Source organism: Sinocyclocheilus anshuiensis, unplaced genomic scaffold (genome assembly GCF_001515605.1).
Source record: "Sinocyclocheilus anshuiensis isolate Anshui unplaced genomic scaffold, SAMN03320099.WGS_v1.1 scaffold3697, whole genome shotgun sequence".
Taxonomy (NCBI): Eukaryota; Metazoa; Chordata; class Actinopteri; order Cypriniformes; family Cyprinidae; genus Sinocyclocheilus; species Sinocyclocheilus anshuiensis.
The window spans coordinates 11,220-28,152 of record NW_015548502.1 but is presented as its reverse complement, the minus strand read 5'-3'; the positions used below and the strand labels follow the sequence as shown (position 1 = coordinate 28,152).

The 16,933-nt window shown below is 36.0% G+C and overlaps 1 protein-coding gene across 1 annotated transcript; it reads left to right on the top strand.

Moving 5' to 3' along the window:
• Positions 1-5,097: 5,097 nt before the first annotated feature.
• On the top strand, positions 5,098-16,363 carry LOC107656789 (uncharacterized). Its single transcript, XM_016444736.1, has 8 exons — positions 5,098-5,150; positions 5,473-5,925; positions 10,570-10,666; positions 11,392-11,454; positions 12,087-12,280; positions 12,367-13,288; positions 14,288-14,430; positions 15,344-16,363. The coding sequence occupies exons 2-7, from the start codon at positions 5,857-5,859 to the stop codon at positions 14,413-14,415; spliced, it is 1,473 nt and encodes a 490-aa protein (XP_016300222.1). The 5' UTR covers positions 5,098-5,150; positions 5,473-5,856; the 3' UTR covers positions 14,416-14,430; positions 15,344-16,363.
• The last annotated feature ends 570 nt before the right edge of the window (positions 16,364-16,933 follow it).

Below are 16,933 nucleotides of genomic sequence, written 5' to 3'. Positions count from 1 at the left end.
AGTAAGATTTATTAATAATAAATTTATACATTTATTCAGACTTTTTAAAAATACTTTTATAGATTTTCACATTGTTAGAAAAAAATATTTAAAATAAATGAAGTTCTTTTGAAGTATATCAGAGAATCCTGAAAATTTGTATGTATATAAAAAAAAAACTTGTATGATGGTTTCCCCAAAAATATTAAGCAGCACAACTGTTTTCAACATTGATAATAATAAGAAATGTTTATTTAGCAGCAAATCAGTATATTAGAGTGATTTCTGAAGGATCATGTGACACTGAAGACTGGAAATTCAGCTTTGCCAATCAAGAAAATATTCAAATAGAAAACATTTACTTCAAATTGTAATAATATTTCACATGATTAATATTTTAGTGTATTTCTGATCAAATAAATGCAGCCTTGTTGAGCACAAGAGAATTCAAAAACATTTTTAAAATTCTTGCCAACCCCATAAACGGTGGTTTATTAACTTTATATAGGCTACAACTGATTATTTTTTAATACATAAATGCACAGTAATGTAATTGATTAAACAGCTATTTTGGTTTTAAAGGTTTTCAAACTTTTAGTCATGGATAGTTTTTTTTTTCCCACTTTTTTTCAATAATCTTGTACATTCATTCATTTAACAAGTGAAGTCTTAACATAAGCTACTTGAGAGGAAGCTATACTTTGTGAGATTGTTTCCCCCCCTTAAGTATTAATTGCTTTATTATTGCTTAATTATTGGGAATCATTAGAAAAATATAAATTTGTATAATATTCACTGGAAAGTTAAATTAAATATAAATATATAATTTATTTAAATATAAATTAAATATTATACATATTTAAGTTAAAAGTAGCCTATTTCTGGTTTGGTGTTGCTGAAGGGTCACTGGAGCTGTAGTGATGGGACTGTGGAGAAACACTGATCTAGACTTTTGTGCACCATGTTCACCAGACTAGATAGAGTCCTGAACTGCGTTTCTAATTGATCTGCCACACTCTCACTGTGAGTGAACACACCCATGAGTCCCAACAGCTGGCTTTGTGCTGTAATGGCTCTGCAGTTCTGAACAATAGTGTTCCTCTCCGGTCTTTATCCGGTTCATTGAGCCTTGCTGTTACTCGTATTGTACAGCATCCTGTCCAGGAGCAAAGATGGTTATGACTTCACAGCAAGACAGAGCTCTGATCACAGTTATTACAGTGCTAAATAATTTCAGCACAATGCTAAAAGTTAGTCACATTTCTTGCTAATTAAGCTTTTTATCCAAATCGACCTGGGGACAATTATTAGTGGTAAATGTGGTGTAACTTGTTTTGCATAATTTCTGCTACAGACTTTTGCAAAACCTCAAATCGTTCTGCTTGTTGATGCAAAAAAAAAAGCAAAGAGAATTGGAGGAGGTCTCTTGCATTTCATTCTGTTAAAACAACAACAACCTAGAAACACCCTAGCAACTGCATAGCAACATGCTCAAAATAATAGTTAAAATATTAAAATAAAATAAAACGTCTCAGGTTACTTATGTAATCATGGTTCCCTGAGTAGGGAACGAGACACTGCGTCCTCTAGGGGTCGCTATGGGGAACGCCTTGTCGTGACCCGTGTCTGAAGCATACATTGAAAAAACACCAACTCGTTGGCACGACGAGGCGTTCCCCATAGCGACCCCTAGAGGACGCAGTGTCTCGTTCCCATGAAAGGGAACCAAAATACATTTTCCTGACAATTCACTCACCTTCAAGCCATCCAAGATGGAGATGAGTTTGTTTCTTCATTGGAACAGATTTGGAGAAATTCAGCATTACATCACTTGCTCACCAATGGATCCTCTGCAGTGAATGGGTGCCGTCAGAATGAGAGTCCAAACAGCTGATAAAAACATCACAATAATCTACAACTCCAGTCCATCAAATAACGTCTTGTGACGTAAAATGTTGTGTGTTTGACAAATCAATAAGAAACAAATCCATCATTTAAGGCATTTGAACTTTAAACCATCACTTCTGGCCAAATACCAGTTCAAAATCTATAATAACACTTCCTCCAGTGAAAAAGTCTGTCCCCTGTTGTCTTCTCGCATCAAAATCCAGAGACATGTTTGTTTAGAACTGTTTTGGCTTGTAATCTTGATCTGTGCATATTTCTATCTTGATTCAGATGAGACAACTTTTTCACTGGAGAAGGCAATATTATGAATAGAGGACAAATTTTTAGCCAAGCACCAGTTTAAATGTAAAAACGTATTCTTGATGGATTTGTTTATTATCAGATTTTCGCTTCACAAGACATTGATTGATGGACTGGAGTCGTATGGATTACTTCAGGATTATTGTGATGTTTTTATCAGTTTGGACTCTGACGGCACCCATTCACTGCAGAGGATCCATTGGTGAGCAAGTGTAATATAATGCTAAATTTCGCCAAATCTGTAAAGAAACAAACTCATCTACATCTTGGATGGCCTGAGGGTGAGTACATTTTCAGCAAATTGTCATTTTTGCATGAACTATTCTTTTAAAGACACTCAGAACACTTTAAGAACCATTTAAATGGCTGTTTATGTGTATAATTTCTGCTGCACTATAGCATCGCCAATTGGAAATCCAAAAATAATGATGTGAAATAATGTGCAAAATGATCTGAACGAGTAGACAGTGTAGTTTGACTGAGTTCCAAAAGCCTATCTGACAGAGAAATACTGGTTTAAAACTCGCCATGTACATAATCATGAACAGACTTGAACAAATGGGTACATATAACAGATGAAAGAATCCAAGGAATAGTGTAATATCAAAAGGATGAAAGGATGAGAGGGGGCAGGGAGGAGGTGGAGAAGGAGAGAGGAAGTGGGAGACAAAGAAATGGATGGAGAAAGAGGGAGTGTGGGAGTTACAGCGTGAGATGAATGGAGAATTAAAAAAATGAACATTGCACAACTCTGTGAATAAAGAGAAGAACAGAACGGGAGCAGTGATATAAATGAGAACTTGGATTAGTTGTGAGAAGTTGTCCAGCCAGCCTTTGTTCACACTTGCCCTCTTGACCTGTCCTTTTCCGAATAAGACCGATCATATCTGCTCACGCACGTGTATCAGTGATAATTATTTGCCAGTGCTCATCGTGATGTGATATGGCCACAGAGCTCTTTTGTTTGAGGCAATTGGCAGCTGCCCACACATTTTTCTAGTAGACTTTCATCATAAATGTGGTTTATTAACATCTGTTAAGTGCAAGTGCTTTCACATATACAGTACAGTAAAACACAGTGAACAATCTAAGTGCAGTTGATAAAAGGGCTATTTTGGTTTTAAAGGTATTAAATCTGTACAATTAATGGACGTTTATTTACTCATCCACATCCACATCCAGTCAAAAATTTAGACAACACGTGATTGCATTTTTTAAATGATTTTAAAGACCTTTCGAAAGGTTCATGTTTAAAGCCTTGATATAGTAGACATATATGTAAGAATGTCTTAGTGTATAATATATTGATCACAGATAGGCATGAGCATAAACCACTGTCTGAAAATGTTGTATTCATCTCTTCTTAAATCTGGACCTTTTGCCTCCATGCTGAAGCAATAGGACTTTAAGATCCTCATCTCAAGATATATGCACCACACTCTTAAAAATAAAGGTTCTTTACTGGCATTGATGGTTTCATGAAGAACCTTTAACATTGAACCTTTCCATTGCACAAATTGTTATTTATAACGTAAAAACATTCTTTACAATATTAAAATCATACTTCATATCATAATCATACATCATACTAAGAAAACATTTTTTTTCTTTTTGCTCACCAAAAAGGCTCTTTTCAGTGAGCAATGCCTATATGCCCAAAATAAATTACAGTATATTGTGAACCTGATTTTTAATAGATTTAAAATCAGTCATCTTTATATTACAATGTGTGATAAAGATCTTTCTAATTTCATCTAATGCATGCAGATTTGCATTAATTTGTTATTTAACAGAGCTATTCCTGTCTCCTTCATTTTAGGCTACCGACCTCTTGGTTTCATAACTTGGACACCCATTGTGCAAATCTGAAAGGTCGTAAGATTTAAAATAGCTTTGAAGAGTTTTGGTATTTAGACACACCTTTTGATTCCATTACCTTGGGCAATGCTGTGAAAACATTTAAAAGAGCCCACCCCATTCATTCTATGCTAATGAAACATTAACTTATTCATGTTACGTTTTTTTTTTTTCATTCTTTATGCATGATTTGACCTTTTTTTTTTCAACGATGTGAATTGCCTCATTTGCCATACAATTTTATAAAAGAACATGCCAACTGAAATGAGAACTTTAATATTTAAAGGCATTGCACAAAGGTGTTTAATTTTCTACAGAATTGTAGCTTCTAAAAAAAAAAATCTACTCACCCTCAGGCCATCCAAGATGTAGATGAGTTTGTTTCTATATTGGAACAGTTTTGGAGAAATGTAGCATTACGTCACTTGCTCACCAATGCATCCTCTGCAGTGAATGGGTGCCGTCAGAGTCCAAACTGATAAAAACATAACAATAATCCTGAAGTAATCCACACGACTCCAGTCCATCAGTAAACATCTTATAATGTAATGCTAAATTTCCAAATATGTTCCCATGAAGAAACAAATCCATCTACATCATAAACATTTTCATTTTGGGGTGAACTATTCCATTAAAGCTTATTCTGACATGCAAGAAGTAATTGCCATTGATGACAAAAAGGCAGTGCATGTTTGAATACATTGCAAATATGCAAATGAGATTTGTGAGCTATAGGTTTTTGGAGGATAACAAATAAAAGTTAGACCTACTGCTTTCAACATGAGGGTGAGTAACTGATAATATATTGGATTGTACATTCTATTTTCAGTGTTATTAATGGAAAACATAATAATGTTCTATTTGTTCCAATGCATATGTACATCTAAATGACCATTAAAATGAGTTGCAGGCATCCACAATGCAGCAACATGACTTCTTCACCTCCTCAGCCTCTTTTTCTTTCTCAGTGAGTTCAGCCCTGCCTTTAAGGGGAGGGTAAGATAAGAGTCCACATACAGACCCCTGAAATCCTCCTCAGAGCCACAGTCCCATAATCAACACAGCACAGACGCTGCACATTGATAAGAAAACTACAAGACCAAGAGGTAGATTTAGGCTAACTTACATTATTGTCGCTTTTATTACAGACAATGCGAAGACGAAGGGACCCTCGTGTACTACACATGGACCATCTGAAATTGGAAAGGCTTTTTAATATATAAAAGTTTTTTTATGCGTTATCAACGGTGATGTGGAGTTAATAAGTGAGGAGTTTATACCAAAACAAAGGGACCGCACGCGCATCACTTTACTTTTTAAAAATAACTCTTTAAAATTTGGTATTATTTTTTTTATATAAAGTCCTGTTTGACTTTTAAGACATTTTATGTAATCTGAACTACTTTTTTTATTGCCATGCCTGAACAGGTATTTTAGATTACGTACCGTTCTCTCAGACAGGCTAACATTAAGAGACGTCTTTATTGGTCTGAACCATGTAAATGAATGATTAAATAAGCGCCAGCTGAGGAATCCGAGGATTTTGGTGCTTCGCCTGGAAACAAACCTCTTTCAAAGGACTTCAAATGGGCCACTTGCTCCTCAGAAGAGAGACTCATTCTGCCGTGGAGGGCAATTTGAATGTTTGCGCACTGAGAGGAATGTCGAGCCTCCAGAGCCGCTGAGGGACTCAAACTGCTGCTTAATTAACCCGATATTTGATCGCGACTCGGAGCCCAGTGCTGAGCGTCTGGTGCGCGTCTCTCTAAATGCGCGCTGTCCCGTGGAGCCCCGCAGCGGCACGGCAGCAAGATGAGATCGCGGACCCCGCTTCTTCTCGCGGTACTTGCGGCGGCGTGTCTGCGGTTTGGCAATGCGGAGGTAAGAGCGACGCATTTTACGCGTTAATGAATCTCAACTTTCTGTCTTGGAGAGTTAGGCTAATTGGTTCCTATTGCATTCTTATACACTCTAAAAAATGCTGGGTTGTATTTAACCCAGCATTTTTTAGAGTGTAGGCTAATTATTTTTCATTAAGAATTGATTGGATTATCATTGTTTTATAGAGTGAATAATATCTACAATATAAATAATCTGTTATTTATTTATTCTCCAAAATTTTTCCTCCATAAATAAGTTGATAGTGACCACATCTGTCAAGCCACAAAAGCAAGCAAAAGAGGTCAATACTCATGCGGTATATTCTTCTGAAGCCATATGATAGATTTGTTTAGAAACAAGCCAAAGTGTAATTCTTGAGATTCATTCAGATCTTTTTCAAAAGCTAATATCTGTAGCGAATAACTTAAATTTCAATCTGAATGTCGTCAGAATACTTTTATGAAGATTTTTTGCAGCTTGACAGATGTATGGAAAAGAACTGCATTAACATTCTATAAAACATTTTATTTTGTGTTCCATGGAAGAAACAATAGGTTTGGAATGGCACAGTTTTTTTTTTAAATGTTCGTGAGCATATATGCTTGTGTATTTGTGTACAGGATGGATTATTCTTCCCAGTGCTTCAAGGTTCTTTGAATACGGTTAATGCCACATTAATTTATGCTGTAATCTTGGAGTGTAACCATTGGCATCCCCCATCATCATAAATCACCCCATCATATGAAGGGTGATTCTTTTAGATGAATCTGTGAACTAATGCCTAAAGGCTCCAGGAACTGATTGGTGCACTAGGATTGTTCACATTTAGCACACGAGAGCTGCAGGTTCTAATGTTTTTGCCCTTCCTTTGACCACCACAGTTGTGTTGCATGAGGCACCTAATCAAAATATGACATTTCTGTGACCCCCCATCCCCCTAAAACCTAGAAGTCATAGAGGGGGACATATCATAAGAGATTTAATTGGTATAGTTAATTGAAAACAGGGATGTGTTTAAATTGTAATGTTTAAAAGGTAATTCTTGTTCGAAGGGAAATGCAAGATCAAAACTAATTTAAAAGCTGTGATTATGATCCCTCTCAGCTTTAAGGTGTACTTTTTGGAAGTTCCCCATGTAAGAACATCATTTTTCTTCTGTTTATGATGTATGATTTGGATGGAAAAATCCCGCTAGGTGAAAAAATGGCAAGTAAGACAATCACTTGATTATATGTTTTTTATTTACGGATAAAAATGAAAAACATACAATCATGCAATATTGCTTCTTGCAGCTACACAAACTGATGATTGTGCATATTTGCATATGTTAGTAGATGATATGGGCATGTGTGTGTGTGTGCATTGTCAGCAGATGTGTAATTATGTATCATTACTCCCCAACATGGGCTGTGCATTCCACCACTCCTCCACAATCCCAGAATGCTCTGGGCCTGTCCTTCACTCTCTGATGATATTAGGAGCAGGGTTCAGGGGTTGTGTGGTTCAGCACTGGTGATCATCCGAGGCACACACCACCCTCCCATTGGTTTGTTTGGATGAGGCAACCTGCAAGTGTCAGTATAGCTTCATTTGCACATTTCTGCGATATTCTGATATATATATATATAAAATTTAAAAAATATGATATATTTTACTATTTTTATATAATAAATATATATATTCTTGCAATTAAATCTGCAACTTGGATTTTTTTTTTTTTTGCAGAGAATTTGTTGAGACAAATTCAATCTCTATATCTCAGATGTTTCTCATAGCCAGCAAAATGATATATTTTACTATTTTTAAATAATAAATATATATATTCTTGTAATTAAATCTGCAACTTGGATTTTTTTTTTTTTTGCAGAGAATTTGTTGAGACAAATTCAATCTCTATATCTCAGATGTTTCTCATAGCCAGCAATCATAACGAAAAGCCAGAATCAGAAATTTGTTTTTCAAAACAAAAAAAACAAAATTTCTGCTTAAATGTTTATCACTTTTTTCCCCTTGAGACAAGGACCATTTAATCTTATATGTCTTTCCTTTCTGAAGAGATATCAATAATGTCTCAACCTTTGCTTAGATTTGCTAAATCACCAAACTAAAGTCTGCAAACCAAAATCAGAAATCTATGAAGCTCCATTAAATCTCCTGAGCTTTGAAACAGCAACTCCTCAGCAATACAAATTTCCTTTGATTCTATTCTATTCTATTCTATTCTATTCTATTCTATTCTTGTGAGGTCTTTGTGTATGCCATCTGGTGTCTGTATGTGTATTGTTTTTTTTTGCTGCTGTTTTTTTTGTATAAGTGTGATGCTATATATTTACATTGGGTAGCCATGAAACAATTTAGTGTGTGTGTGGTATATTATAAATGTTTATGAATCATATACATGTGAATTAGAGTGTGTTAGTGTGTGTGTGTGTGTGATATATTATAAATGTTTATGAATCATATACATGTGAATTAGAGTGTGTTAGTGTGTGTGTGTGTGTGATATATTATAAATGTTTATGAATCATATACATGTGAATTAGAGTGTGTTAGTGTGTGTGTGTGATATATTATAAATCTTTATGAATCATATACATGTGAATTAGAGTGTGTTAGTGTGTATGTCCAAGCATACACTATTTAAACGTTTGAGAACAAATGAATCAAAATTCACAGTAAAGACTTTTACATGGTTACAAATGTTTTGTTTCAAATGAATGCTGAGCAAAAATGTTCTGAGCAAGAGAAAAAAATCACAGAAATATTAAGCAGTTTTCAATATTAATAATAGCAAGGAATGTTTCTTGAGCAGCGAATCAGCAAATTGGAATGACTTCTGAAGGATCATGTGACGCTGAAGACTGGAGTAATGAAGCTGAAAATCCAGCTTTGTCATTACAGGAAAAAAATTCATTTTAAAATATATTCAAATAGAAAACAGCTATTTTGAATTGTAATTACATTTCATAATATCACTGTTGTTTCTGTATTTTTGATCAAATAAATGCAGCCTCAGTAAAGCATAGGCTTTTCTTTCAAAAACATTATACAAAATCTTACCGACCCCAAATTTACATTTTATGTTTTCATTCTATCCATCTGTGCTGATAATTTGAGTATCAAAAAAATCACCATGACAACATTTAATCAATGTTCAAGCAAAGTTTATCTGCATATAAACACATCCTGCTGCACTATAGATCTGAATTGAAACCTTGCTGTGGTATTGGCAGTTCTTCCATACATGCACAACCGGATGATAGAGCGTTTAAGAATGTAATGGAGATATTAAAATTGGAAAACTGATGATTCACAAGATTTATGCATTTGGACAAAACAAGACCAGTGTGCTTCTCAAAGCCCCCAAGAGTTTAAGATACACCAGTGATTCACCATGAATAATTTCTGTTCGATTATGTGCATACCGCAAGAGGTGTGGCAAGTTTAGGATGTTTCTTAACTTTTGGCACGCTTGAATTCCTGCATTTGTTCGGCTCATGCAAAACCGTCTGAATCACCAGCCAGTAATGTGGCTGATTTCCCTTATCACGCCGATTACTGAAGTACTCCATCCTTCCGGCAGCCTCCCTCATCCATCTCTCTCTTTCTTCTCCTCAAACTCACCTTTTCTCCATCTCTCCATCCCCCACTTCCTCTCTGCCCTCTTTCCTGTGTCCTGCATAAATGCTGCCAGATGAGACGGAGGAGACGAGGGTCAGTGGCCCCTGTCTGGACATGCTGTATGAACAGGGCTATTGTGTCCCCAAGACCTGCATTGACACCCTGAGACAAAACAGCATCTCACTGTCACACACTCAAACACACAACAACACATACACATTATTTTATTTATATTTTTTATTCTAATTGGTCATTCAGAAGTCTGAGCTCAAATGTTGTGTTAAACGGTACAATTGACCGTTATTGAATTTAACTGATTAAAATCATAATGAAATAATTCTTAAATATTTTATTGTAATTTATTATATTTTTATTTTTAAAGACATTTTTGTATAATTTTGGATATATTTTATTTGTATTAAATTATGAATTCAATGTTGCATGTTCATTTATTTATTTTGTATGTATCAAGGAGGATAACAAAAAGTAATTAGGTCTTCATGACAAAATAATGCATTGTGTCAGTGTCTGGGTTTATTTTTTGCAAGCTTGACTAACTTATGGCACATTATTTGTATTTTTTTTCTTACATACGTTACTATTCAAAAGTTTAAAGTTTTTAATGTTTAAAAAAAAAAAAAAAATTATTCTCACCAAGGCTGCATTTATTTGATCAAAAATAGAGAAAAAAAAATATTTCAAAATAGTAATATTTTTAAATATTATTGCTATTTAAAATAACTGTTTTCTATTTGAAAATATGTTAATTTATTCATGCGATGCCAAGCTGAATTTTCAGCATCATTACTCAAGTCTTCAGTATCACATGATCCTTCAGAAATCATTCTGATATACTGATTTTCTGCTCAAGAAACATTTCTTATTATTAGCAATTTTGAAAACAGATATGCTGCTTCATATATATTTGTAGAAACCATGATACAGTTTTTTTCAGGATTCTATGTTGAATAGAACATGCATTTAATGGCACTGAATATTTCTAATATAGTTTGTTTCCTGTAGGCTGATCCTCTTCCGGCCGCTGTGGTTGAGTTGGTGAAGGGTGGATCTGTGTCTTCTATTCAGGACTTGCAGTTTTTGCTGTTCTCTGAATCTATAGGTAAATCAGCTCTCTTTTCATCATTAACATACTGTAAAATCTCACAGAAACGCACCTCTCATGCATGATTCATTCTTCTTTCACATCTTTTATGGAGCCAGGGCTCAGGGCAAAAAAATGCCACAAAAAGTGACAAAAGTGCCCTAGATATTTGAAGTGGGATGACATAAAATTCCTCTGTTTCTCTTTCTAACATAATTTGATATTCTATTCTAGGCCAAATTTATGGGTTTAGTGACTTTCTAGACACTGTAGTGACCTGTAGCTATCAAATAAATGTCTTTGGGGTTTTATAGGTGTGTCGCTAATATGAAGTGTTTTTTTTTTTTTGGATAAAGTTCAATTGAGTCCTCTCACATTCCTGGAGGCAAATATTACTCTTTAATAAATATGTTAATTAGGACTCTGGGCTACAGCACCCCAGTACTTAATATAGATTGCATCTTTAATACTTTTTATGAAACAACTTTTTGACCTTGATCTATGTAAGCTGTCCTCATTTATATTTAAAGCATGTATAGTAGCAGAAACTCTTATCTATAGCCTTTGAAAATACTTGTAAGGCTATGAAAGATGCGTGGTGTGATGTGCCAGTCCTCTACTGTTACTTTCATCCCTGGAAAACAGAAACAAGTTGCTATTTCCTAAAAGGGTCTGCATTTCATGCATTTTCACCACTATTTCACAACCTGATGGTTCAACGTTGCTGTCATTTTCTTCTCCAGAGGTTGAGCCAGACAGTCACCATGACAATGACACCAGCAACCGTCTGCCACGCAGTCTTCTGGGTTAGTCCGACTTACTTTGTCCTTATTCTCTTTTCTTGCTTGTTGCTATATTGTTTTATTCTCTTTTATGTCACTATTATTTGTTAAATATGTATTTAACAAATTCCTTTCCATGCTTAATACAACATTAGGTAGGTTCATTCCCCGCAAAATTGTAAATACTGTCTCTCCGTGGATTTTTCAAAAGGTGTTACTTGATGGATTAATGGCACAGAAATGACAAATTTCAGCTTTAACATTAGTTATTTTCTGATATATTCTAAAACATACTTTATTTTATTTTAACTACTTAGTTCTTTTGAACAATTATATTGATTTATTGCGTCTATTGACTGCAGCTTTCAAATAATGCTCATAACAAATAATTTCAAATGATGCTCAAAGTCAATACTACGTTATTACAAAACCCCTAGTTATTATCATGTAGCCAGTTTTGTTTAGTCATGAGCTGTACGGGAAGCCAAATGATTAGCTACCACCTAGCAACATTATGTCAAACACACAACACCTTAAAATAATGGAGAAGCATTTTGCATGAGCAAGCACCTGTACAAATCAAGTTAGTCGAATTGCTGTATGTTTTGCATGCAGTTCATGTGCCTCTGTGTGTATTTCTGCATCTTTGTCTGCAGACGCTCAGCCTGCTCAGCAAGCCATCTGTAAGGTCAGGACCGAGGTCATCGAGGTCACACGCTCCATGTTGGACCGTAGCAATGCAAATTTCCTGTTGTGGCCTCCGTGCGTGGAGGTGCAGAGGTGCTCGGGCTGCTGTAACACCAAGAGCCTGCAGTGTGTGCCTGTACTTACACACACACGATACCTACAGGTACACACACACACACACTCTCTTCTCAAGTGCGTACTTACAGTATATTCAAACAAGCCATTTTTCACTTTCCTCTTCATCCTCAGGTGATGAAGATACAATACGTGAACAAGCGGCCGCTCTATGATAAGGCTGTCGTCTCCGTTCTGGACCACGTAGAGTGCCGCTGTCAGCCAGCTCCTCGGCCCCCTCAGCACCGGAAATCATCCGGCCACAAACAAGAAGGACGGGAACGCTCTGGGAAACCTCGACCCAAAGATGAGCTCAATCGCAGGGATCAACTCAAACACAACCAGAGGATAAGCCTGGAGGACTTGCTCAGCCACAGTTGGCTGCCCAAAGAGAGGTTCTCTGAATCAGGATTCGGCCGGAACGGCTGGGGTCTGAACGAGACGCAGTATGGAGGGGGCAAAGGTCATAACCGTCACCCTGGGGATGGAAGGAGACTCAGTAAAATGAATGACACTGCAACACATGGAACGACGGCTCCTCTGCCAAATCATACCGAGCAGGAAGAAACTGATTTATCATTGCACAACGTTACGCAATTAGAATCGCAGAGTAATGCTAACCAAAGTATAACCAATCAGACATCTGATTATAACATGAGTACACTGGAATTGACCAATCAGACTTTTATGCACCAATCAAATCTAACGCGAGAAAACAAGCAATTGCAAACAACCAATCAGACAGACACTTCTAAGGCCACAGGAACAGCCAATCAGAATCCAGGAGATGTGTTTCTGTCTGTAGAGGAGAATGGTCAGAATGTGAAAGGTGAGACTACGAACGTAGAGGTGAAGACGGAAGAGCGAGAGCAGAGACAAATGGGCAAAAAGGCCAAGTTGGAGGAAATGGAAGAGCTGCTGCTAATGCATAAAATCCTAGATGAAGAAAAACACAAACATCACCTCAAAGTACAACAGAAGAATATACAGCCGTATGAGAAAATACAGCAGCTCCATCACAAACAACAACACACTTATACAACCACACAACGCACAGGTAAAATAACAGAATACACTCAAACAGATAATATGAGGTTTTTCTATTCAATCGCTTATCATCAGTGTCTGAAAGAATTTATTCATAGTCAGCTGGACAGAATACAGTGTTGTTAAAGTAATAAGTCAACTTATGTTTTTGAGTAAAAGACAACAAAAAAATGCTGGTGAGGTAAGTTTGATTGGCTGTTCATTACGATCTTCAGAGCAGAATTCTGACTTATATGTCAGCGGCCTTCTAAATTAACATCTCAGCTCTGTGCCACTGTAAGCTTTGCTTAAAACTCGCATTAAAGACACAGTTCACCCATAAATGAAAATTCTGTCATTTATACAAACTCAAATCAAGAAACAAAAAGATCGTACTTGGCAGATGTTCTACAGAAACAATTTACTGGACTGCGGTTTGTATGTGAGATGCAAAGTACTGTAGATAAAAAAAATTTCTTCAAGACAAACCTTAGGCAAAACTTTAGGGTTTTGCTATGCAGTATTCTGGGTGGTTACTGTACATTTGCTAGGGTGTTCTGGGTGGGTGTGAGGATGCATTACAGACACATACAGATAGATAGATGGATAAAAAATGAACTCTCTTCCACTATGAACAGGTCAGAGGGAAATTCTTCTGTGCTCATTCTATGCTGTGCTTTTGTCTGTCGTAATTGCCCACTTGATGTAAGTGATGTTTAAGAACAAGCACACTGGGGCATATTTGGACCATGTTCAGTTTGATTCTGTGAACCAATTTCTATGAATATCTCAGCTGACGTTGAATAAATACTACCAGACACACCAGATAGAGGAAGTAACACTTGCATACGCCTACATAAACTTGTGCTGTGCAGTATTGACAGCATTATATGAAAATGCATTACTTATTATTGTGCCGAATAATAAGGCTAATGTGATTGGATTCAACACAGCACAACAATACCGCACAACACTGCAAGATCAGAATAGCTTGATTAAAAGTTGATTTTGTTGTTGTTGTTGCAAACAGGAACTACATCTCCTGTGCAACATCTCCCTCCACACAAACCCCCCAGACTGCCTCCTCACCCCCCGAAAAGGAGGAGAAAACAGCGCAATCGCATCAGCAAGTCTGCCATGAGAGCCCTGCTCATGTAATACAAACATACACAGGTAAGCTGCTCAGATATTAAAATGAAATACCACATTTAAAGGAATAGTTCAGCCAAAAATGTACTCACCCTCAGGCTATCCAAGATGTAGATGAGTTTATTTCTTCATGGGAAACAATTTTTGGATTTGGTGTAATTTACATCATTTGCTCACTAATAAATCCTCTGCAGTGAATGGGTGCCATCAGAATGACAGAATAATCCACACAACTCCAGTCCATCAAATAATGTCTTGTGAATCAAAAAACTGTGTGTTTGAAATAAACAAATTTATAATTAAGACATTTTTAACTTCAAAGCATTGCTTTCAGCTAAAATACAAGTCCTCTATCCATAATATTGTTTTCTGAAGTGAGAGGTCATCTTGACTGAATCAAGAGAGAAATATGCAGAGATCAAGCACCGTTGGTCGATGGATTTTGATGTGAGAAGACAACAGGGGATGGACTTTTTCCACTGGAGGAAGTATTAGTATGGATGATGGACTGGTAGTTTGGCCAGAAATGACAGTTTAATGTTAAAGTGTATGAATGATGAACACTTTCAAACACTTTCAAACAATTTGTTTATTATTAGATTTTCACTTCACACGACATTCATTGATGGACTAGAGCAGTGTGGATTACTTGTGGATTATTGTGATATTTTTATCAACTGTTTGGACTCTCATTCTGACGGCACCCATTCACTGCAGAGGATCCATTGGTGAGCAAGTGATGCAATGCTAAATTTCTCAAAATCTGCTCTGATGAACAAACAAACTCATCTACATCTTGGATGGCCTGAGGGTGAGTAGATGTTAAGAAAACTTTAATTTTGGGTAAACTATACCTTTAATATACAGTAAAACTAATAATGGTAACAATATTACATGGGATGTGCTGACTATGTCTCTTTCTATCATTCTCTCACAGATAATCAGATGAATGCAATCTCTCCCATATGAGTTCTTATTTATGTAGCAGTGTGTCCAGGGACATTAAGAGATATGGCACTAATCACTTTTCAAAAAACACTTGCAGCCAGGCCATTCTCACCTCTCACAAACTTCTAATCTCGTTCTCTGCTCAAAGTCATGAGGAAAAAGACAATTCTGACACAGAAGATGTTTGCATGGAGGATTGTTTGAGACTCTCTTCTAGGTTCATATGTGGGACTTGGGAATCATGTAAATCTGGAAGTTCAGAACATCAGAAGCATGAAACACCATTTGAACCCTGGACAGAGAAAGAGAGTAAGAGCACAGAACTAGCAAAACGTGGAAAAGAATGGCTCGAAAAGATTTCCTATGATCGCTCACCTTGAGAGTCAAACTGGTAGTTGCTCCTGTGCAGCATCTCACCTATTATTCTGAATCACCCAAAAAAGCGGTTGCCATTTGCCATTTGTTGTGAAATTGAGGCTTGAATCTTGAGAACCAATGAACCAATTTATAAATTAATATTTTTTCCCTGATCCAGTATTATGAAAAAGAAATCATTTGAAAAGCACACTATCTCCAGGGATGCGATCAAAACATGTTATTTTATGTCATATTTCAAACTATATGTTTTTACAAACACAGAGAACGCTTGAACAACTTTGCATTTTAATATATTACCAGTCAAAAACACAAAGTACCTTTGCTATAAGTTGTTTTCAGTATCATTTGTTATTAAGCGATTCTTAACACTGGAAATTCACACAGGATAAAGCAAGGGAATGCATTTCTGTCTCAATTAATTCCTCATACCTCTATGTGTGTAAAGGTGCTACATTATAACACAAAGCAGTAAGTTTATTCATTAATATTATTTATTCTTTTGTAAATCTGTTCTGTTCACAGCAGGGCCGGTGTTTCATCATAGTCTTACAAAACATTTACCAGAAGACCAAAATGTGGATTATTTTTAATATGTTCATGTACAGATGGTCTGTTTTGGATCTTTACTAAACGTTGCAGATTGTGCAGAATTTGCACTCTATTTTATACATAGAATAAAATGTAAACACTAACTATTAAGGTGTAATTCATCATCTTTTTTTGTGTGCAATTTTAGATTTAATGTTGTTAACTTTTAACAGTTTTTCCATAGCTCACCAAAAAATAGAAATTTGCTGAACCCTCAGGCCATCCAAGATGTAGATGAGTTTGTTTCTTCATCAGAACAGATTTGGAGAAATTTAACATTACATCACTTGTAATTGCTCACCAATGGATCCTCTGCAGTGAATGGGTGCCGTCAGAATGAGAGACCAAACAGCTGATAGAAACATCACAATAATCATCACAATAATCCACATGACTCCTGTCCATCAATGAATGTCTTGTGAAGTGAAAAGCTGCGTTTTTATAAGAAAAAAAATCCATCAAGACGTTTTTAACTAAAATACGAGAACATACTCCATAATAATGCTTCCTTCCAGTGAAAAAGTCCATCCCCTGTTATTCACTCACATCAAAATCCAAGAACATATTTGTTAAGCACTATTTTTTGCTTGTAAACTGTGTACTTTTCTGGATT